Source organism: Aethalodelphis obliquidens, unplaced genomic scaffold (assembly GCF_003676395.1).
Source record: "Aethalodelphis obliquidens isolate GAN/ISIS:26980383/991018 unplaced genomic scaffold, ASM367639v1 scaffold65, whole genome shotgun sequence".
Taxonomy (NCBI): domain Eukaryota; kingdom Metazoa; phylum Chordata; class Mammalia; order Artiodactyla; family Delphinidae; genus Aethalodelphis; species Aethalodelphis obliquidens.
This window is the reverse complement of record NW_020838009.1, coordinates 9,953,950-9,976,486: the sequence shown is the minus strand read 5'-3', so window position 1 is coordinate 9,976,486 and position 22,537 is coordinate 9,953,950. Positions and strand designations below refer to the sequence as shown.

The window sequence follows — 22,537 nt, the reverse complement described above, 5'->3', positions numbered from 1 at the left end:
TCTCAGGACCGTCAGCCAGTCCACTAACATCAGGATTTTGCCACCTGTCGAATGGGAATAAGAGCACTGCCCACACAGGTGCTGCCCATATGGCTGGCTGCTCAGACCAGGTGAGGAGGACCCAGTGGCATCGTGCCTGGAAAGGACTTTGTAAGCCGTCGAGGGCTCTGCCCGTGGAGGTGGGTGTGCTCGTTCCCCTGCCCAGCCTGTGTTTCTGGGTCCCAGAAGAATTTGTTTCATTGTGCACTTTGACACTCAGATCTGGGGGTGTTCGGAGGAGGGAATCCACTGAGCCTCTCGGAGGAGGTCCTGAGTGTTCCTGACCCTTGCCTGCCTCCTGGCCGGTGCACATGTAAGCGTGCATGGTCTTCACATAAGAAGCTTCCTGGGCATTTTAGTTTCAAGGAATTGAGGTCAGCACAGGGGTCTTATTCTCGGAATCTCCCCTTCACCCTGTGACCTATCGGGGCTCTGTTTGCTAAGGGTGGGTCATCCCAGCTATTAGTGGTGAGACTGAGAAGGTGCCCAGCGATCCCAGAAAGAGACTACATTCTAGTGAGGAGAGTTGGGTTTTGTAATTCTCTTAGAAATTTAGTCTTTTGAGCTACCCCGTTGAGTTGCAAAATTTCACTAAAGAGAAAACATCTGGCATCTGTGATGAAGGCTTCTCCACGTGTCCCAGGAAAGGTCTTCCCACCTCTCCACGGCTCCACTCTGGGTCCTGGGGCCCAAGGGACCCTCACGGCCCCCTCAGGCAACCCAGGGGTTCTTGTGTGGGCCAAAAACTTGAGCTAGAACCTTCCTTCGAGACGGGGTTCAATTCCAGCATCTCTCCCCTTGCACCTGATTTGGTTACTTTTTCTCCCTCAAAATAGCTGCTTTTTCCAAATGTTCATGCACTTACCACTCCTTTGTGGGATTTATGACAGATATTTTTAGTGACAGTAAGAAAATATCAAATATTTCGGGGCCGTAGGTGATGCACATTATGTGTTTACATATGTTGCAATGGTAAAAGCGAAAAATTACCATTTGTCAAATGGCAGCACCTGTGCCAGGTACTTTCACTCACATCATCTTGGCCATCCTGTGGGAAAGGCAGCTGTCATTCCCATTTTACAGTTGAGGAATCTGAGGCTCTGAGAGGTGAAGCAACTTGCTCAAGGACTTACAGCCAGGAAGTGGCCTAGCTCACTCCAGACCTTCCTGCTGCCCTCAGCCAAGGGGCCCCACCCTGCATTCCACGGCCTGCCCTGAGGACCCTCAACCCCACAGGCTGTCCCCACCACAGGGAGCGTGGTGAGGAAACCTTCCAAGCCCACCGCAAACATCTCTAGCGATGGCCAGACAATTTGCTTGTTTTGTAATGGTCACCTCCATTTAAATCATTTTGGCCTTTGGGTCACACACCACATGCATTTGAACTTTAGCGGCTGGGGACACATGGCCCAGAGCTCAGCCTTCTGTGAGTTCCCTCTCTCTCTCCCTCTCTCTCTCTCTCTCTCTCTCTCTCTGTGTATATATATATATATATATGTATGTATGTATATTTGGCTGCAGCATGCAGGCTCTTAGTTGCGGCATGGATCCCTGATCAGGGATCGAACCCCGGCCCCCTGCATTGGGAGTGTGGAGTCGTAACCACTGGACCGCCAGGGAAGTCCCAAGGTGAGGTCTTCTAATGGGCCTCAGAGTCATCCTTTATGATCCAGATCAAAGAGGAAACCAGTTCCCACTCTGGGCTGAGCTGGCCACCCTGAGCACCTTCTCCTCTGATGTCTGTGGACCCACCCTCCTCGAGGGACCTGCCCTCAAGGACCTCCCGGGCCCCACTGCCCTCCGGTTCTCCTCCCACCTCTCAGTCCAGCCTGCGGATGAGATTCCCCTTCCCTGTTAGCTCCTAGCAGTGTACAGACCCCAGCAGGGCCTGTCTGCGGTGGCCCCGTCCTCTTCCCCCTGCCTTCTCTCTGCAGTCTCCCCTAAACCTCTTATCTCATGTCTGCATCATGGGCTGCCCCATGCCCCCACATGCATCCTCCCGGCTGGACTGCAAAGTACTCAAGTCCACGGGCATCCACCCATCATGTGGGTCCTGACCCACATCTCACTGTGTGAAAGTGTGGTTCATTAGGTGACTAAGGAAAGAATGGGCTGCACGGTGTTCCTGCTTGCCACTGATGATAGCTTGCATGGACAGCTGTATGCGTCTGATGTCTGCGTGTGTACACTCAGCCTAAATGTTTCCCCAGCTGTCCCTCCCCTCAGGAGATACATGGAGGCATTACGTGAATGAGAGAGGCATTCTTTACTCCTCTCCTGGCATAAATCCGTACTCGACTTGGGTGTGTGGGTGACTGCAAAATAAATGTTGATTACAGCATCAGCTTCAGGAGGCAGACGCTGCCAGGGACGCTGCTGGGATGGAGGCTGGGGATGAATCACGCTGGCTGCTGTGAGAGAGGAGAGGCCAGGCCACACTCCTCGGCTGTTCTCGGCCCACTGCTCTTCTGCATTTTTACCTTCCCTTCATCTCTGGCTGCCTCAGATGGGGGAGGGGGCTTCCCAGCCAGGTTCTCCCATCTCTAGGCTTCCCCATCCCCTCCGCACAACCTTTGTGTACTGCATACCACAGAACGTGCTCATTGGGCTAATGGGCTCAGCTCTGGGAAGTGGGACCATCATCCCGTGTTACAGATGAGGAGACTGAGGCTCACCCAAACCAGTGTGTAAGGGGGTGGGGCTGGACCCCTGCTGCCCATGCTCTGAGTCTCTGTTGACTCCCAAAGTGCTGGTTTACATGCAAGAATGTCCTTGACCCCTTAAATTAAAAAAAAAGCGATTACTCTGTCCTTTTGTGGTACCCCATGCATTTTGTGCTTATTTCTTCTCTGATATCTTGCTGTCCTGTTTCGTGGTTCTTAGTCTTGTCTCTCTAACCAACATGTGAGGTCCCTGAGAGCAGGCAACTTTGTGTCCCGCCAGCAGCCAGCACCAGCCTGGCCCGGGGAGTGGATGATGAACGGAATGATCACAATAGCAACAGCTCCCAGTAATTGAGTCCTTACTATGCACCAGCCTTGTTATCAAACTCGTCTCAGTCGGGCTGACTGTACTATACCAGTTTATATAAGGGACTTGAACATTTGCAGATTTTGGTATCCACCAGGGTCCTGGAACCTATTCCTCATGGATACCTGTATTTCCCTTATTTCCTTTACCTGAAAGAGCACTTAAGTTGACCCAAGAATGAAACCTGAACTCCACTTACTCCTCTCGTGTATCTGGTGACCTTGGATGCGTCACTCAACTCCTCTATGCCTTGGTTTCCTCCTCTGTAAGTGGGTTTGTTATCAAGATGGCATGCTTTCTGTACGTGATTTCATCAGGCACAAGCCTGGCCAGAAGGAAGGGCTCTGTACGTGATGGATCCTTTTCATATCACTGTCCCCATCTTACAGCAAGGAAACCAAGTCCCAGGGAGGTTGAGGAACTTGCCCAAGGCCACCCAGCTCATATGTGGCAGAGATGGGGAGGCCGGCCAGGCCTGCCAGACCGAGAGCCGGGCTCCTTTCCGCTCTGTTTGTTTGCAGCGTGAGGGGCTGTCCTTCCCCGTTCCCCCTCCCCCTCTGTTGCTTCCCACCTCTTCCTCCTCGGACCCTGCTCCCAGAGTTCCTGAGGTGCTAAGCCAGCCTTTTAGGGGAGAAGCAGAGCTGTCGTGTCATTGACACCTCCCTGGGCTTGGCAGGCCTGGGTTCCTGGGCTTTGCTGCGTCCTGGGGCCGGGCCTTGCCAGCCGCCCCTGACGGGGCTGGCCGGGGCTACTCCAGGGGGGGACTTTGGGTCCCAGGACTTAGCGGCCACTGATACTTCCCCCCTGGTCAACAACACATCACAGCTCCAGCAGATGCTCACACTGCCTGTGGGGCTCCTGAAGGTCCAGGGCCCCTTTCTTCTCCCTGTGGTTTTGGTTTCCCAGGGGACTTGATACCATTTTCCACAAACCCCTGTGTTCTCTCTGTCGCTTTGAGACACTGGGGCCCCAGCCACGATCAGCTTGCTTTGTTTTCTGTGGTAAATCTGTTTCTCTTGTCACTTCTGATCACTCCAGATTAAACACAGAAATGTAGAAGGCAGGGGCTGGGGAGGCTGGGTGCAGGATTGGTGTGACCCTCCCCTCCGGGGAACACAGGAAGAAGGAAAGAAAAAGGGGAAGAGCATGATTTTAACCTGCTCAGATCCCACCTTTACCTCCTATTGGCTCTGTGACTTGGACAAGTAACAGCTTTTCCAAGCCCCAGTTTGCTCATCTGTAAAATGAAAATTAAAATGCTCATCTCCCTGGGATGGCCTGGATCATGTGCCTGTTCGTTAGTATAAGCTCAGTTAACGATGGCTAAAAAGAAGTTAGAAAAAACTGACAACCCTTCCTCCTGCCTTAAACAGTGGAGACAGAGACATGGGTCGGACAGCCCACAAGTGGGTGCTTCCTTTTCTCAGAGGCCGTTTAGGATCACAGCGAAAGAGTGAATTTTGAAGAATGGGTGTGAATCTCACTATCCTGTTTGGAGTGAGGGGAGCTGGGCACCTTGAGCATTGCTGTGTGCCCCAGCCTTGGGCCAGGCCCTGTGTCCCATGCATGCATTCACACAAGGCAGGGTGGAGCCTGGAGGAGGTATGGGGCATGGGGCAGTGTATGCGTGGACTTTCCCTGAACTGCAGTGAATTCCTGCAGAGGGATGCTGGGCCCCCACTTAGCCCTGGGTCTAGGTCCGGCCGTGTTCTCTCCTGAGGGGGCCTCTGGCACCTCCTGTAGCCTGGCCTCAGAGGAGCAGGGCCAAGCCCCTTAGGGTGCCTTCCCCCAATGAGCCCTCGCCCCCGGACACCTCCCATCTGTGTTTCCTTCCTCCCTGCAGTAAGTGAGGTCAGTAGAGGGCCTGCATGGTGGCAAGGCAGGGGGTCCATTCTGGGATCTGTCTGAGTCTAGCCCTTGGAGAGAACCCAAGAGAAAGAAGCCTCAGGCTGATGAAATGGGGTTTCTTTTTTTCTCCTTTCTTTCTTTCTTTTTTTTTTTTTTTAAGCAAAGAGATAAATAAATGTCGCCCTGAGATGACAAGAGAACATTGAAAGAGATAAAAGGCGAGTAAAAGGGACTAGAGACCAGAAGCAAAGGACAGGGAGGGATTTGGACTATACACTGCGATGAGGGGAGAGATGAAAGAGGAAAGAAAGAGATGGGAATGCAGGACCGAGTGGCAGAGCGGAGGATGGGGTTGCCACGGAAACGGAAGGAGGGAGAGGAAGACAGGATGGAGAGGGCTGAGAGCTCAGTGCGGGCGGGGCCCGAGACAAGGCTCGGGGAGGAGGAAGGGAAGCCACGAGGGGCTTCCAGGTCTGAATCAGGCCCCGGTGTGGAGAAACTGAGGTTGGCAAGGGAATAAGACCGGACCCAGAAAACTCATCCTCGCCCAAAGGTGGTAGGGTGGAGAGAGCTGGGCCTGGGCCCCCCGGGGCTGACCCAGCTGGGGTCTTCTCTACCCTACCTGTCAGGGACTGCCACTCTTTAAGCCTCAGTTTCCACAACCGTAGAACGGAAGTGGCACTCCCAACCCCAGAGGGCTGCCTAGAAGCCTAGAAATTGCACGTGGGCCTAACAAAGTTCAAGCCCAATAAATGCTCCCGTTGTTCCTTCATTTGTGGTTCTTATCTTTGTCTGTGAACTTGTGAGCCCAAGTTTTATTTGTTTTTCCTTGTTAACATTAAGCTGGTGATCTTTGGGTCCAGCAGAGTGTACTTGTTTGGAGGATAGATGTGGTTTTTGCTTCTGGAATTGGAGAAAAGACACAGAGCCTTCCAGAAACATGAGACCTGCTGTCCTTTCCCCTGGGAACAGGGACTAGTCCTGAAGTTCGGGGAAAGGAAGTACAGACTTGGGGATTTCCACCTGGGGCTCGGCAAGGGGCCTCTTTTTTCTTTGCACTTGAATATAGATATTCTCAAAAGGGCAACAATTCATTCTGTACATGCACTCTGCAAGGAATGCACTGTGAGCACACGGACGAGTTCTCTGTCCTCTTGTAGAATCTGTGATCTAATGGGGACACCAGACATTGAGCGAGTACTTATACAATCAAATCTGTCATTAAAAATTGTGATAAAGCCCAGGAAGGAAAAGTATTAACCTTATAACTGCTTAGAACTTGGGGGTCCAGACCTGGTTGGGGAGAGGGGCGTCAGGGAAGGTTCCTGAGCAAGTGATGCCTGATTGAAAGCTGAAGGACGAGGGACAAGGAACAGCATTCTAGGCACGGAGAACAGCATGTGAAAAGGCCTCATGCAGGAAAGTCTGTTATAGAAAATGAGGAAAGCCCACGTGGCTGGAGGGTGATGAGTAAGGGGACAAGCAAAGTGCTGTGAAGTTGCCACATAAGCAGGGGCCAATCAAGCAAGTTCTTACAGGTCTTTGGTAACGTGTCTGGACTTGATGCAGGCCAACAGCCTGGTAGGAGGGCCCAAGTATGTGGGGTGGCTGCCATGTTTGACATGGATGGATGGAAATGCACCGGGAATCAAGAGCTCTCAGTTTGGTCCCCATCGTGGGCTGGGAGCCTTGGGGGCCTCAGTTTCCACATCTGTAAAATGACAGCATTGCACAGGAGGGTCCCCAAAGTTCCTTCCAACCCTGCTGATGAAGATTCTAAGACCAACCTCGAGGGTACACAGCCAAAGTGGCCTGGGCAAAGGACCTTCAGTGAGGCCACTGTCCTGCTGTGGGAGAGCCCAGCTTTCCTCCTTTGTGACAAGTGAGGGGTCAGGCAGGAGGACCCAGGGCCCACGGCTTCTGGTGACTTCAAATGAGAGGCATCACATCACTCCTTTACCCGCATCCACGGGAAGTGGACATGTGCTCCGTGTGCGGCTCTGCGGGAAGCTCAGCGTTTGCCCCCAGCAGTTAGTGTGGCAGACGCCCTGCTAGTTTGGGCTCATTTCTACAAGGGTCAGGGACCCACTCAGTTCTCCTCAGGACACAGGGGTCAGTGAGGGTTCCCCAGGCCGGCAGCAGGGGCTGGCCCCATCCAGGGACCAGGGCTCCCCAGGAGCCCACAGGCTTGCTTCTCTGGACGCACTTGCTCCCTCCTCCTCCACCCGGCTTGCTTAGGGTCTCTGCCCCCTGGTCCGGACTCCACCTCACGGCGTGCCTTCACGTAGTCTTTGGTTGAGAGTGTAAGGCTTGGTGCATAGCCGCGTTTCCAAGAGAGGAACCTGCTTGGGCTTCAAGGCCAGGTCACGTGAGAGTGCTTGTCAGCTCTTACCAATTAATTTCGAGAATCAGAATAAATTGGGGTTGTTTGGGGGAAATACATGTCCAGGCTCCAGACCCAGAGATTCTGGTTTAACTGGCCTGGGGTGAGGCCCGGACACTGGTGCTCTCATCAAACAATGCCAGTCGGACCCTGTGGAGCCAGGGTCTCTGCCCTTGGAGGAGTTTGAACTGAGAGGTCTCATGAATACAGCGGGCCCAAGATTGTGCCTCTCGCCGTGGGGACTCCATCCCTCCTTTCCTAGGGTTTAAGGGTCCCTGTGACCTCCCTGGAGGAGGGGCCCTCACACAGTGGCCGCTCTGTGGCAGCCAGGAGTGCCTCAGCCCAGCTTACCTCAGCTTGTAGAGGCAGAGGTGTGGCTCCCAGGATGGGTCTCGGTGCCCCAGGCCTGGGAGAGCAGGAGGGGAAGCGCTTTCAGAACAGTCCTCGCTGTCATAGGGCTGGAGGGACCTCAGTGCTCCTGGGCCTTCTCTGTGCAGCCTGGAGGCCACCCCAGGGAGGAGGCGGGACTGTCCTGGAGGTGAGATGGGTCAGGGCGTGGGGAAGAACCCAGCATTTGTAGAACTCTGCTGCAAGGAGGCAAGGATTTCCCCTCAGTCGCATTCATTCATTCATTCATTCACTCGTTCTGGGTCCTGGACGACTAGGCTTCCTCCCTTCCCCTTTCCCTGCCCTGGCGTCTTTCTCTCGGGACACTCCCCTGCTGGGCCCTCTCTGCCCCACCCTGCAGTCACCATCCTCTGGGGTGGATGTCTGGTGGGGGAGATGGCCCATAAACAGATACAACTATGAATCAACATGATTTTATCAGCGTTCTCTAGAGAAACAGAACCAGCAGGGTATATACACACAGAGAGAGATTTATTTTAAGGAATTGGCTCACACGATTGTGGAGGCTGGCAAGTCCAAAATCTGCAGGGCAGGCTGGCAGGCTGGAGACCCAGGCAGGATTTCTGTGATAACAGTCTTGAAGCAGAATTCCTTCTTCTCTGGGAAACTTCCGTTTTTCTCTGAAAACTTCAACTGATTAGATAAGACCTGCCCACAATAAGGAGGGTAATCTGCTAAAGTCAACAGATTGTAGATGTGTTGCTGTGTGGCTCACAGCAACATCTATCAAGAGATTAGCGTTTGGCCAAACAACTGGGCACCCAGCCTAGCCACATGTAAAATTAACTTGATGTTCTCAGGCTGTGGAAGAGGCCCTCGCCCTGCCCCTGGCTAAGGAATATCTCCCGGGAGGCAGTGCCTGCACTGACTCCGAAAAGATGAAGGGATATTCACCCAGTGCAAGGGAAGGGCAAGTCCTGGCAGGGGAGTCAGGCTGTGCAAAGGCCCCGAGGTAGGAAACAGCTCCATGTATGTCTGTGTTTGTGTGTGTGTGTGTGTGTGTGTGTGTGATGCAGAGGGACAGGAAGGCTTAAAGGAGGGTCAGGTAGAGCTTGGCTGGGGACAGCCTTCGGCAGTCAGCTAAGGCACAGGAACTTCATCCTATAGGTCATGTGGCTGAGGGTGGGCTTCCGGGCCAGAGACCTGCTTTACCAGCATTTCACTGTGCGACCTTGGACCAGTCCCTTCCCCTCCCTGAGCCTCAGTTTCCTTTTCTGGAAAAGGAAGTAGCCATACATGGTGAACGTCCCATCCTCCTGTGGTTTGTGGGTTGGTGGCCCAGCCACTCTGGCCTCTGGAGGCAGGGCTTAGCAAATCTGTCCACAGAGAAAAGGGGAAGCTGAGGCAGAGAGAGGCCCCTATAAGAAGGAGACTCATACACTTCCCCCTTGGCCACCCCACCCCCAACCCAGCTGCCTCGTCAGCGCTGGGCCTGGAGCTGCTGAGTCGAGTGAGGCCTTGTGGGCTGGACAGAAGTGAGGCTGTGCAAGGAGCTCTGAGGTTTGCACAAACCTCCAGCTTTTGCTTTCGCTTCCTCTTCCTTTCATGGGATGTGAGCAGAGTTTACCCTTAAGTCTACCATCAGGGGGACATGAGAGGAAACAAAGAGGGTGGTTTTGCTATAAGTTGAAGTCCCGTGAGTGGTTTTTTTGTTTGTTTTTTTGGGGTTTTTTTGTTTTGTTTCGTTTTGTGTATTTTTTTTACAGCTGTGTGTGTACCTGGACCTCCTTTTCCCCTCCCCGGGCCCAGCTACCTGTTCTGCCCCACTCTGGGTTCAGTTTTTCAGGACCCAGGGGCTGCTCCGCTGGGCCTGTCCCGACCCGACCCCAGCGCTGCACCTCCTACCTCCCAAAGATCCTGGCGCTTCAGGTTTTAGACTGAGCTCACTCAGAGCAGCTCCCTGAGGATGGGAGCTTATCGTGCTTCCTGCTGTATCCCCAGGACCAAGAATGGCACCCAGCACCTGGCAGGTGTGTTGAGTCAGTGATTCAGTGGCAGGACTGGAGACCACAGCCTCAGAGTCGCCTGGTGATTCAAAGCCAAGGGGCGAACGTTTCCCCCTAGCCCAGGGCACTGCAGGGCCTGTGTCAGGGAGCAGGCCCTGGCACTTGCTAGGCCCTCAAAATAGTCATCAGGGTGCTTCGTGATATCCCAAGTCTGGGCTCACAGAAGCCCCAGAGCATTCCTGTGACTTAAGTTTGAGATGTCCTGGTGGTGAGCATGAGGCAAAGGATAGCCAGGTGGTCACCAGGCCCTATTGGTTCTTCCTTCCAAATGGCTCCTGTCCCGCCAGCCCCAGGCCAGACCAGGCCTCAAGTGCTCTGCCCCACTCTCTGCGTTCCAGAGCTACTCTGAGCTCCCTGACCCTCCTGACCCCCTTGAAGGGGGTCTCAGTGAGAGGAAATGATCTTTTAAAGCAGTGTGGATGAGAAAAGGTCTCGTCTTGGGGAGGGGACCCTGGAAGACAGGCAGGTAAGCCAATGGATTAACCTGCCCTCAAGGTTCCAAGAAGCCTCTTGTGTCCATCTCACAGATGAAGAAACCGAGACCCTGAAGGGTCAGGTGACTTGTCCAGGGTCACATAGCAAGTCACTCGTTAATTCATTTGACAAGCTTGTGTCAGTGTTTACAGGAACCATAGTACAGCAATAGATGAAGCAACAGGGAGAGGTCTGGAGGACCTGGGTGTCTGCCTGGGTTGGGGAGACCTCCTGCTGGGCCTCAGGGGATGAGACTTGGGTCACTCCCCAGGGCTGGCCTGGTGCTCAGGCCTGGGAGGGGGTGATGCTAAGCCCTGGGAAATAGGGCAGCCCTGGGCTTCTGGTGTCACTGACAAAGTCCCCTCCTCTCTTTCCACTCTACTCCTTCCCCTCCCCCTCCCCTGCTTTTGTTTCTTGGCCTCCACAGCCCTTCTCTCTTCTCTCTCTCTCTCTCTCTCTCTCTCTCACTCTCACTCTCTTTCTGCTATGGCCTCCCTTCCCCCTACTCCCAGTGCAAGTCTTTAAACTACAATCAGGCAGTGATTCCATTTCCTCTATTTCCCTGCCTTTGCCATTCCTTTCTCTCCACCCTGGAGACCGAGGGTGTCCTGGTAGGAGGCTGAGCTGCATCAGCTCTGATGGCCCCTCATCTCATAGTCCAGGCTGTGCAGAGCCCGGGGCGGTCTGAGCTCCCCTTTCTCTTGGACATCGTAGAGAGCTTTTGTTCTGAACCCGCGGCACAAGAGGGGGGAGAGAGGCCTTGCCCTGAGAAAGGAGGTGCCACGGGGGGCCCAGGAAGATGACAAAAGGGTCCTTGAGGTGTGGGGCCCGCCCTGGCACACAGGTGGGGCGCACCTGGCGGGCTCTCGTCCTGCCCTGGGCAGCCTGTGCCAGGACATAAAACGGGAGAGTTGTGGCCTCTGAGAAGGGGGGGGACCAAAAAGATGGCCCAGGAGGAGGGGGAATAATGGCACCAGGGTTGCAGAGCCACCAGTTTCCCACTCCCCGGCCCTGTGTGTGATAGGCGGACTGACACATATGCGAAACGCAGGTGAATTAGATTCCCTCTGTCTTCGTTCTTCCTTCTGTCGTCTTTCTTCTGCCGCAACAAACAGAGCCCCTCCTACACACATGAGCACACACACACACAGCCTGCCTGGCTGCCCCAGTGAACACTGAGCCCCATAAGCCCCTTAAACATGTATTTACAGGGTGATATGTGTCTGGTCAGGCAAGTAAAAGAAAGCAGGGGCCTGACGGGCCAGATGGGCAGATGGGTTGATGGAGGCTCCCAGGAAAAGGAGATGGAGGTCTCCTTCTGAGTGGAGACCCAAGGAAGGGCTGTGGCTGCCCTCGAGGGGGACCCCAGTTCCCCAGTCCGACCGGAGCCTTGGACCAGCCAGGCAGGGACAGGTCTGAGGCTTTACGCTGCGGTTTGCCCAGAGCCTGCTCGAGCTTTGCTGCTGGCTCCTGGGAGCCTGAGGGGGGCAGGGCAGCACCTGGGAGCTGAGGAGGCTGGGCTCAGAGCCATGACATGACCTCCCAGGTTGCACAGAAGATGCAGTGGAGCCTGGATGGAGCCCGCGTGCTGACCCAGCTCTGCCCTCACTGCCAGGGCACTCTTGAGCTTGCTGTTGGTACTTATGCCCCAGATTCCTGGGCTGTGCAGTGTGGCGCTCACTACCTCCACCCCCACGCCGCCCCCATGGCATTGTTCGTAGGATGAAATGGCTTTCCTGGGACCTGGTGAGCACTCAGTCACCACCTTTGTGGTTAGTTGTTGGCACCTCTGCGTCCCTGCACGTGGGCTCGAACCCCTTGAGAGCGAGGACTGTGGGCAGGTCCCCGTTTACACCCAGGCACAGGCTCCAGTCCTCAGCCCCAAAGTGAAACCTGCCACCTGTCCCTGCAGGAGGGGGACGCGTGGTGGCCAAGGGCAGGTTCGGCTTGCACCTGGGATCCTGGTGTGAGCCTTGGGAGTGGCCCCTTTCACTCTTAGAAGGTCCCTCCTAACAGGGATGGAATGTTACATGATCACCCTCCGTGTAGGGGACCACAGCAGACCTGTGCTCCAGCTCCCACAGGCTGACATTGGCTGACTCTTTCGCCGACTCATCTGCCAGTAAAGTGATGTTATGGGTTTCTTTGCTCCCGTTCCCTTCAGCTGCCAGAAGAGGGGTGGTGCCAGGGACTGGGGCCAGAAGAAGAGCACAGGTGAGGGAACTAACATTTCCACTGGCATCCTCATCTCATCTCCTCAGCACCCCAGGACTCAGGCACTATATCCCCCTCCGCAGAGATGAGGAAACTGAGGCTCAGGATGTGACAGGATATACCTGAGCTAGAAAAGGATATTGTCCAGATTTGAATTTAGAATCCAGGGCCAAGTCCTAGCACAGGCTCCGCTGTTGAGGGTCAGTCCCTCCCCTCCGCTGGCCCTGCCTTTGAGGAAGTCTAGACAAAAGTGCTGAACTGCTTGTTTTCTCAAACCCACAGCAGACACGAGGGCTGCTGCTGGGTGCTGCTGGGCGCTGTGTCAGATGGGCCGCTGCCATCCAAGGCAGTGATGCTCCCCCACAGGGGCTCCGGTGGGCACAGGGGTCATCTCTGGACACCACAGGGGTGTCCTCATCTCCCTTACATCTCCAAGCACAGGGCCTGACCCATAGCAGGGATTTAGCAAATATTTGCTGCACTAATCAGTGAATGAGTTCTTAGTCTCTAGAGGCTGTCACAGAATCACCCAAACCTTTGCTTGAATTTCGGGCCCCAGAATGGAGAAGTCTCTTAGCTCTGTGGTTTTCATCAGAAAAGGCTGCTTCCAGAGATCTGGGCAGATAAATAATAGTGACGCTTTACATTTGGTGAGGGCTTTATAATTAACGAACCCCCTTCATCTACGTTCTGACCTCTGGGCTCTCACAACCCTCCCGTGGGTAGGGGTTTCCATCCCCATTTTTGGACAGGGAAACTGAGATGCAGAAGTGACTTTGAAGTGACTTTGCTTAGTCACTTGTACACGACAGAGCTGGGACTTGAGGCCAAGCTCAAGTTGGGTGCTCTTTCCAGCAGGGGGTGGGAGGTGGGCTCTAAATCAGGGCTAACCCCCCAGCCTGTTCCAGGTGGACCCAAAGGTGTCCTTCCATCTGACCCCTTCCATGAGAGCCCTGGTTTAAGCTTAATAGTTTAATCTTTAGTGTCTGTTTCAAGGAGGCTAAATTCCTCCCTGGGGTATTTTATTTTTAGCCGGCTTCAGGAAGGGGAAGCTCCTCTGGCCTGTGGGGGTAGGGAGGCACCAGGCCGGGAGCTGGTTTCCTGAGGAAGGGCCGCCGCCGGCCATGCACCTGACCCTGGCCCTGGGAGAAGAGCCAGCAAGGCAGGCAGGAGCCACCCCAGTCCTGTCTTCCTTTCCCCTTCCTTATGGGGTGCCTCTGATGTGCTGTGCTGGGCACTGAGCCGGAGGCGGGGTACAATCTGATGAGTATCCCAGGCCAGGGAGGAGGCCCTTCCACATCCGGGCTGGCAGGGAGGGCTGGGAAGCCCCAGGAACAGGGGGAATTTGAGGGAAGCCTGGGGCGCTGGTGGGAGGAGCCGGCAGCTCCCCGGGGTTGGGGAAAGGGCACCTGGGTGGGAGAATCCCTGTGCAAAGGCCGGGCTACACGGAGGGCACTGGTGCACCTGGAGCCTCTATGAAGGCAGGAAGCTGATGCACCGGGGGTTGGACCCTGATAGGTGGATTCATTGGCTTTTTTAGAAACACCTGTTGGATCAGAGAGCATAGCTGTGAACCTGGGAGCCAGTTTTTTTTTTTTTTTTTTTTTCTGCGGTACGCAGGCCTCTCACTGTTGTGGCCTCTCCCGTTGCGGAGCACAGGCTCCAGACGCGCAGGCTCAGCGGCCATGGCTCACGGGCCCAGCCGCTCCGTGGCATGTGGGATCTTCCCGGACCGGGGCACGAACCCGTGTCCCCTGCATCGGCAGGCAGACTCTCAACCACTGCGCCACCAGGGAAGCCCTGGGAGCCAGTTTTAGCATTCATTTCAGCCAGTTTTCTCAAACTTGGTAGCCATCATGGAGCCCTTCTTTCAAATCAGATCTCACATGGAATTCCAGTGTACAAATCAGACACAAGCTATACATGTTTTTTTTTTAAACCCACTAATATCTTTTTTTTTTTTTTTTTTTTGGCTGCGTTGGGTCTTCGTTGCTGTGCGCAGGCTTTCTCTATTTGCGGCGAGCGGAGGCTACTCTTTGTTGCGTTGCGCAGGCTTCTCAGTGTGGTGGCTTTTCTTGTTGCGGAGCATGGGCTCCAGGTGCGCGGGCTTCAGTAGTTGTGGCACACAGGCTTAGTTGTTCCACGGCATGTGGGATCTTCCCGGACCAGGGCTCAAACCCGTATTCCCTGCATTGGTGGGCGGATTCTTAACCACTGCACCACCAGGGAAGTCCCCACAAGCTATATTTTACACGGTATAAATTTAGGTATTTAAATGTCTAACATTTAGCTAATCAAGAACAGTGACCTGTTGTGATGGGCACAATCATTTAGCATCAGGGCTGACAGGAGGTAGCTGCTGTCTGAGATCGGCCTCGGCACCTAGTTGATTTTTGTGTGTTGCCTTGTTTTTGCCCAATATATTAAAAAAAAAACCCAAAAGACCACATTCACATGGCCAAGCCGTTACAAATGGTGACAGTTGTTTAACACCTCACTGTACAGTCTCAAGGTCTGTGCAAAATTAATTATACCTTGGCAACAAAGCCAGTGGGCCTACTGAATGTGCAGGAATGAGGTATATATTACATTTGAGTAGATGGATTTTTAAAATAGCAGAATCTTTATATTTTGCAATTTTGGATCCGATTTTTTTTTTTTTTTTTGGAACTCCTGAAGGACATGCAGAACATAGTTTGAGAACCACTGAGGAAATCCAACCACCCTGTATCACAGATGGGAAGACTGAGGTCAGCAAGGGGGCAGGGCTTACCCAGGATCCCACCGGGAGATGGAGGACATGGTGATGATCAGATACACAGAGGGTTATCATTGCTCCCCATAATTACAAGCGTGCCCTGTTCCCAAGGCAGGAATAGAAAGGCGTCAGGGACAGACACGCCCAAAACTGGCTGAGCCCTTGCTGAGTGTGTCTGTCTGTTGTCTGTCTGTTGTCTGTCTGCGCAACATTGAGCGGCAGTGCTAACGTTCCCTTCTCCTTCTGCAGCGATGCCCTCCTAGCCAGCCGCCACGGGATGGAGGGCTTCATGGACTCAGGGACACAGACGGATGCCGTGGTGGTGCTGTCCTTGGCTCAGGCCGCTGTGCTGGGCCTGGTCTCAGAAAATGAGCTCTTTGGAGCCACCATAAGCGCCGAAGCCTTCTACCCGGACCTGGGGCCGGAGCTGTCCGGGGTGGCCATGGGGGAGCCCCGGGCCCCGGGCCCAGATGTCTACCAGCTGGCCTGCAACGGGCGGGCCCTGGAGGAGCCGGCAGAGGAGGAGGTGCTGGAGGTGGAGGCAGCCTTCGAGAAGCACACCCGGCGGAAGACACGGCCGCCCGTGCGGCTGGTGCCCAAGGTCAAGTTTGAGAAGGTGGAGGAGGAAGAGGATCAGGAGGTCTACGAGGTGTCCGTGCCCGGCGACGACAAGGATGCGGGCCCAGCGGAGGCCCCCACCGAGGTGGCCAGTGGCGGCTGCGAGGCCCTGGTGCAGAGCAGCGCTGTCAAGATGATCGACCTCAGCGTCTTCAGCCGCAAGCCCCGGACACTGCGGCACCTGCCCCGAACCCCACGGCCAGAGCTGGACGTAGCCCCCTTCGACCCCCACTTCCCTGACCCAGCCCGGGACGGCTTCCCTGAGCCTAGCATGGTGCTGCCCGGGCCGGAGGCACTGCCCACGGAGTGTGGCTTCGAGCCGCCGCACCTGGCCCCCCTGAGCGACCCTGAGGCCCCCACCATGGAGTCCCCGGAGCCCGTGAAGCCGGAACAGGGCTTCGTGTGGCAGGAGGCAGGCGAGTTTGAGGCCGATGCAGCCGGCTCGACGGTGGAACGCCACAAGAAGGCCCAGCTGGACCGGCTGGACATCAACGTGCAGATCGACGACTCGTACCTGGTGGAGGCAGGCGACCGTCAGAAGCGCTGGCAGTGCCGCATGTGCGAGAAGTCCTACACATCCAAGTACAACCTGGTGACGCACATCCTGGGCCACAATGGCATCAAGCCTCACTCGTGCCCGCACTGCAGCAAGCTGTTCAAGCAGCCCAGCCACTTGCAGACACACCTGCTGACGCACCAGGGCACCCGGCCGCACAAGTGCCAGGTGTGCCAGAAGGCCTTCACGCAGACCAGCCACCTCAAGCGCCACATGCTGCTGCACTCGGAGGTCAAGCCCTATAGCTGCCACTTCTGCGGCCGCGGCTTCGCCTACCCCAGCGAGCTCAAGGCCCACGAGGTGAAGCACGAGAGCGGCCGCTGCCACGTCTGCGTCGAGTGCGGCCTGGACTTCTCCACCCTGACCCAGCTCAAGCGCCACCTGGCCTCGCATCAGGGCCCCACCCTCTACCAGTGCCTCGAGTGTGACAAATCCTTCCACTACCGCAGCCAGCTGCAGAACCACATGCTCAAGCACCAGAACGTGCGGCCCTTCGTGTGCACCGAGTGCGGCATGGAGTTCAGCCAGATCCACCACCTCAAGCAACACTCGCTCACCCACAAGGTAAGGACGCCACAGGCCTCCCCCAGCAAGGGCCCGGCCCCTGGGGTCTCCCCCCGCCTCCCGCCGGGGGCTTGGCCCCAGGTCTGAGGCTCTGCCCTCTCCTCCTGCCGTGCTTTCATCCAGTGCTTCCCGAAGCACTGCCTGAGATCTTTTAGGTGGTGAACATCTCTCATTTTTATAGTTATATTTTTTTGACGAGTGTTAGAAAAAAATGTAATTGAAATTAGTTTTTTTAAACAGTAAAACTTGACTTATTTTAAAACTTTTTAACTGAAATGTTTGAGGAACCCCTGCAGGACCCAAGGAGCACAGTTGGAGAATCGCTGATTCTCTATCTTGTGGCTGGGAGGACCGAGGCCGGAGAGAGGCCAGGGTGCCACGGGGAGGTGGATGCGATAGATGGTCAGAAGCTCAGAGGGCTTCCTTTGCTCCCTGTAATTACACGAGTCTATCAAAAGCTGTGTGCCTTCCCTTTAGGAAAATGCTAAATATATTTCATTTTAAAAGGGAATAGATGTGGGCTTCCCTGGTGGCTCAGTGGTTGAGAGTCCGCCTGCCGATGCAGGGGACACGGGTTCGTGCCCCAGTCTGGTAAGATCCCACATGCCGCGGAGCGGCTGGGCCCGTGAGCCATGGCCGCTGAGCCTGCGCGTCCGGAGCCTGTGCTCCGCAACGGGAGAGGCCACAGCAGTGAGAGGCCCGCGTAACGGAAAAAAAAAAAAAAAAAAGGGAATAGATGTAAGGAAAAATATTTGCTATGGAAAAGTACAATTGGTTCTAGAATATGACAAAATGAAGCAAAGTGGCTTGTGGGGACAGAAGGTGGAGCAACACTGTCCTTTTCCACTGTGTCCCTAGACATAAACTTGACCAGTTCTCCCCTACCTTCCTCTTCCTTCAGTCCACTGGCCACCCTGCCTTTCAGCCAACGTCACCTCCTTTAAGAGGCTCTTACGTCCAGAAGGGGAATGAGGCCTCTCAGGTCCCACAGTCCCACTCTGGCACTTGTCCTGACCCATGGTTTCCACCCCAAATCCAACCAACTTCACTCTTTGAAGCTGAACATGCCTAGAGCTGCCACTCTCCATAATTGCGGACTTAGAGACACTCCTGGTCAAACTCATGTCCTTATCTCTCACAGTGGACACTACGGTGAGTAGGGAAGAAACAGCCTGCCAGGCCGAGAATCCAGCCTTTCCCAGCGCTGGGAGCTCTTTCTGCTGGAGCAGAGGTGATTCTTAGGTTTCATTGCAGGTGCTCCTCATTCAATTGGTGTAGCTACCTAGAGTGTAATGTTAAGAAGGATTCTGAAGCTGAATCTGGGCTCAGCTGTAAAACCAGATGATTGATTCTTTCCGCCTGCGGGGAGTTGGGGGTTGCAGGGGTTGAGGGTGGGGAGAGTGCAAAGTGATAAGTACATGTGCTATATATTTGCCATCTTTCTCCTCTACTAGGAGACTTAAAAATCCCCACAAGTCCACAAAGTGTTAAAAGAGAAATAATACTGTGAAGAAAAGGCAAAAGCAAAAATCAGAGGCTGATAAAATTGAAAACATTCCCATTATCAGCCTCAGTTTACACATGCGCACACCATCCCAAAGGGCAGGGCCCCTTCGTGGTCATACACATCATCTTCGCTCTGTCAGGCAAGCATACAAGACAGGAGACACAGCCTGTCTGCTGAGAGAAATAGACACGGGAACTGTTAAATTATAACATGAAACTTTGTACCAAACAAGCAGTTGGGACAGCAGCTGTGACCACAGAAATGTGTCTGTGCCACTGGAGTTCTACTGAATTACTGGGGTTCTAGGAACTTTTGTCCTCACTTTTCTCCCCAGACAATACATTGTGCTTCCTGTGCACACAGCACCCTGTCCTGCTCTGGGGGTCACCTCCAGACCATGGAAAACATGTTGACCATCCAAACCAGAGGGTTTTCCCTTGGAATCTTTGTCTCCTGGGGTTGTGTTCCAAAGTCCATCAGTGATAAGAATCACCTGCGGAACCTGTTGGGATTAAAAATTCGTGGGAATTTGAATCTCCAGGGAGGGGCCTGAGAGGCTTTATGTTCCACAAGAGCTACAGGTTGTTCTTATCACAAGAGAAGCTTAGAATACACTCTCAGGGGTCGTGGACGGGCTCCGAGGTTTGAGAACTCTTTAAATTCTACACAGACCTGAATGTTTTTTCATTTTTCCTGGGGTGCTCATACCTTTAATCATACTCTCAAAGGGGTCTGTGAACCAAAAAGACCACTGAGAGACAGCACTAAGGCGAAAAATATATACATGCATCTTGATCTCAGGAAGCCATCCAGGCCCCCAGGCTAAGGCTGTGACTTCTTGGCCAGAGGCCTCTGGTGCCTGATGTGATGCTGGCTTATAGCAGGTGCCTGGTAAATGGTTGATGAATTAATGAATGAATTAATGTGCAAACGAACACGCTTGCCTCGGTGCCCTGGTACAGACCTACAAATCCACCCGCCCTCTTGGGCAGGAGACAGCAGGTGTATGGGTCAGAACAGTAAGACTCAGCCGATCTCTCCCTATCACTGGAATGCTTTCCATAGTAAATGGTTCTTCCCCAACATCCTCCTGGGCATTTCAAACAAGTGGCCCCTGTTTGGAACATCCCCAGGAAGTCATTTCCCAGAAGCACTGACCCTGTGGTACACACACACACACATGCACGCACGCACGCACTTCCAGAGCCTGTGTCCATTGTGTGGCCCTGACCATCGCTCCCACCCCGCACAGGGTGTGAAGGAGTTCAAGTGCGAGGTGTGTGGCCGGGAGTTCACCCTGCAGGCAAACATGAAGCGGCACATGCTGATCCATACCAGCGTTCGGCCCTACCAGTGCCACATCTGCTTCAAGACCTTCGTGCAGAAGCAGACCCTCAAGACCCACATGATTGTACACTCGCCCGTGAAGCCATTCAAATGCAAGGTACCAGGCCTTCGGGCCCCCAGGTGGGACTTCCCCACGAGTGGCCTCAGCATGACGGCAGCAGCCGGGACCCGGTATGGGCAAGGGAGCCCTGGTTGGGTGAAACTGCCTGGGCTCTGGGGGTTGGGGTGGGCGGTGAGGGTTCAGGTCCTACAAGCTACTGAGGTTGTTTTTTGAGAATTGGAGGAGGGGGTGAAGGTAACGGTACAGCCGCAGGGAAAGAGCCCCGACCCGAGACTCAGTGCACCCGGAGATCCGAGCCCTGGGTTTCTGACAGCTTCAGCTCAGGGATCGTGGGGCAGACACACAGGAACGGTGACCAGCAGGGAGTGGCTCAGTCCTCGGCCTCTGGGGTCACATAGGAAAGGACGAAGTAAGTGCTTGTCCACAGCCGATGGGATTCCGGCCCAGCCGTGGAGGTAGGAGTGGCTGGGGGTCCGGAGAGCGCGGGTTCCCGGGCTGATGAGGCCGGGTGGGGTGTGTTCCAGGTGTGCGGGAAGTCCTTCAACCGCATGTACAACCTGCTGGGCCACATGCACCTGCACGCGGGCAGCAAGCCCTTCAAGTGCCCCTACTGCTCCAGCAAGTTTAACCTCAAGGGCAACCTGAGCCGGCACATGAAGGTCAAGCACGGCGTCATGGACATCGGCCTGGACAGCCAAGGTGGGTGGGCCACACGCAGTGGACAGAGCAGGAGCGGTACTGTCATGGCACACTCAGGAGCCTCCTGTCCAGTGAGGGGAGTGGGGAGGCTGGCCAGGCCTGAGACCTCATTGGGGTGGGCTCAGGTCTGGAGAGGGAGCACCCTGGAGGGTCACCATGGTGATAATGATGGGATATTTGTGTATTCTTCAGAGGACTTACGAGGGCTCACATAAACAATAATAAAAATAACTTGTTGAGTGCTGTGTGCCAGGCCTTTATTAACTCACGTAACCCTCACAGTGAGGTTGGCTCTGTTATTATCGCCATTTTACAGATGCAGGCACTGAAGGACAGAGAAGTTAGGTAACTCATGCAAGTTCATTACTGAGAGATGACATTTTTTTTAAATGGATGGGAAAGAAAGTAACAAAAGGAAAATTGGCAACTGTAAAGATAAGGGAGAGCCAAGTGAGGTCACAACCCCAAGTACACCATGGGAGGTCCTATGGGCATGCAGAGGGGAGCCCTGAGCTTCCTAGTCGCCAAGGCAAAAAGGGATATACAATCAGTCACATTCTTCATAGTGCCTGCCAAAAAGAATGTAGCCCACATACTCAGGAGAAGTGTCCTTACCTCTGCAGTTGGTGGAGGTTTCATTGGCTGTTGGTTATAACATCCCTACATGTTAGTGATAGCTGCTCCCCTCAACACTGGTCAGTACTGGAAGAACTGTGGTCGCTCTGGCCTCTCATGGGGAGGAGGCACTTGAGAGATCCTACAGGAAGGAGAAGCCAACCACACTTCAGGAAGGTTCCTTGTATAGTCTGGAGCTATTTGACTTTCTGGTGCTCCTTCTGAGACAAATTAGCTGGGAATGTGCCCCGACAATCACCGGGTGAGTTGACTTGCCATGTGAGGTTACTTTCTAGGAGTCAATCGGATGCTGGGGGATGCTGCAATAACCCTGATTTAGTTTTGGAGCAGTGAATGGCCGGGAGTGTTCTGGCAGAAACAGGTGTCATCAGTTTTCCATTCTGGGTGAGGATGAAACGCTGTTGGCTGCATATAGTTGCTCTGTAGCCCCTTCTTACCCAAAATGTGGTTCTAGGGCCAGCAGTATTGGCATCACCTGGGATCTTGCTAGAGTGGCAGGCTCCACCCCACCCCAGACTTGCTGAATCAGGCTCTGCATTTCCAAAAGATCCCCAGGTGATTTGTTTGCACCGGAAAGTTTGAGGAAGTATTGAATAAAGTGATGGTTTTCAAACTTGAGCAAGGGAGCATGAGAATCACTCCAGGCTTGTTAAAACAAATTGCTGGGTCCCACCTTCAGAGCTTCTGATTCTGTGGGTCTGGGGTAGGGTCGGATCATTTACGTTTCCAACAAGTTCCCCAGGTCAAACCGAAGCTGCTGGTCAGGAACCTCACTTCGAGAACCTCTGACCTAGACTCCAGAGAACTGTTCTCAAACTTGGCTGCACATTGGAATCACTTTGAGAATTTTTAAAATGCTGATGCCTGAGTCTCAACCACAGAGATTCGAATGTAACTGATCTGGCGTGTGGCCCAGGATCCGGACTTTTTTTTAAGCACCCTAGTTCATTCTATGCGCAGTAGAGTTTGAGAGCCAGTACTCTAGTGGACATGCCAGGTAGCTAACCCATCAGGAGGGACCAGAGCAGGACTGGTCCTTTTGGAAGTAGCTGTCCCTGCACACCTCGCTCCCAGGGGGTGGTTAAGGCCTAAGCTGTTTCCACCTGAGGTCAGCACCTGACCTGGGATGCCTAGGGGTTGCTTTGTTCCTGATTGTACCAGATGACAGAAAGTAAAGCAGGGATTGGCACGGGAATGGCTGGGGCCCAGGTCCACCCACCACTCACGTATAACCTTGGTCTGAGAAGCTCAGGCTTGACATTTGTGCAGGAGGAAGGCAGCCTACAGTCTAGATGGAACCACCCAATAAACGATAGGACTGTAATTCAGGAGGTAGATCAACATCTTTGTAAAAAATGGTACAGAGTGTTCCCTGGGGCCAACTGGACA

At 54.1% G+C, this 22,537-nt stretch overlaps 1 protein-coding gene across 4 annotated transcripts in view; it reads left to right on the top strand.

Annotated features, from left to right (window-relative positions):
* ZNF710 (zinc finger protein 710) overlaps positions 1 to 22,537 on the top strand; it is a 64,501-nt gene that overhangs the window by 37,379 nt on the left and 4,585 nt on the right. For all 4 annotated transcript variants that reach the window (XM_027089172.1, XM_027089175.1, XM_027089174.1 and 1 more), the window contains 3 exons: positions 15,410 to 16,898; positions 19,658 to 19,849; positions 20,338 to 20,512. In XM_027089172.1, coding sequence (XP_026944973.1) covers positions 15,410 to 16,898; positions 19,658 to 19,849; positions 20,338 to 20,512 — 1,856 coding nt within the window. The remainder of the gene's footprint in view (positions 1 to 15,409; positions 16,899 to 19,657; positions 19,850 to 20,337; positions 20,513 to 22,537) is intronic.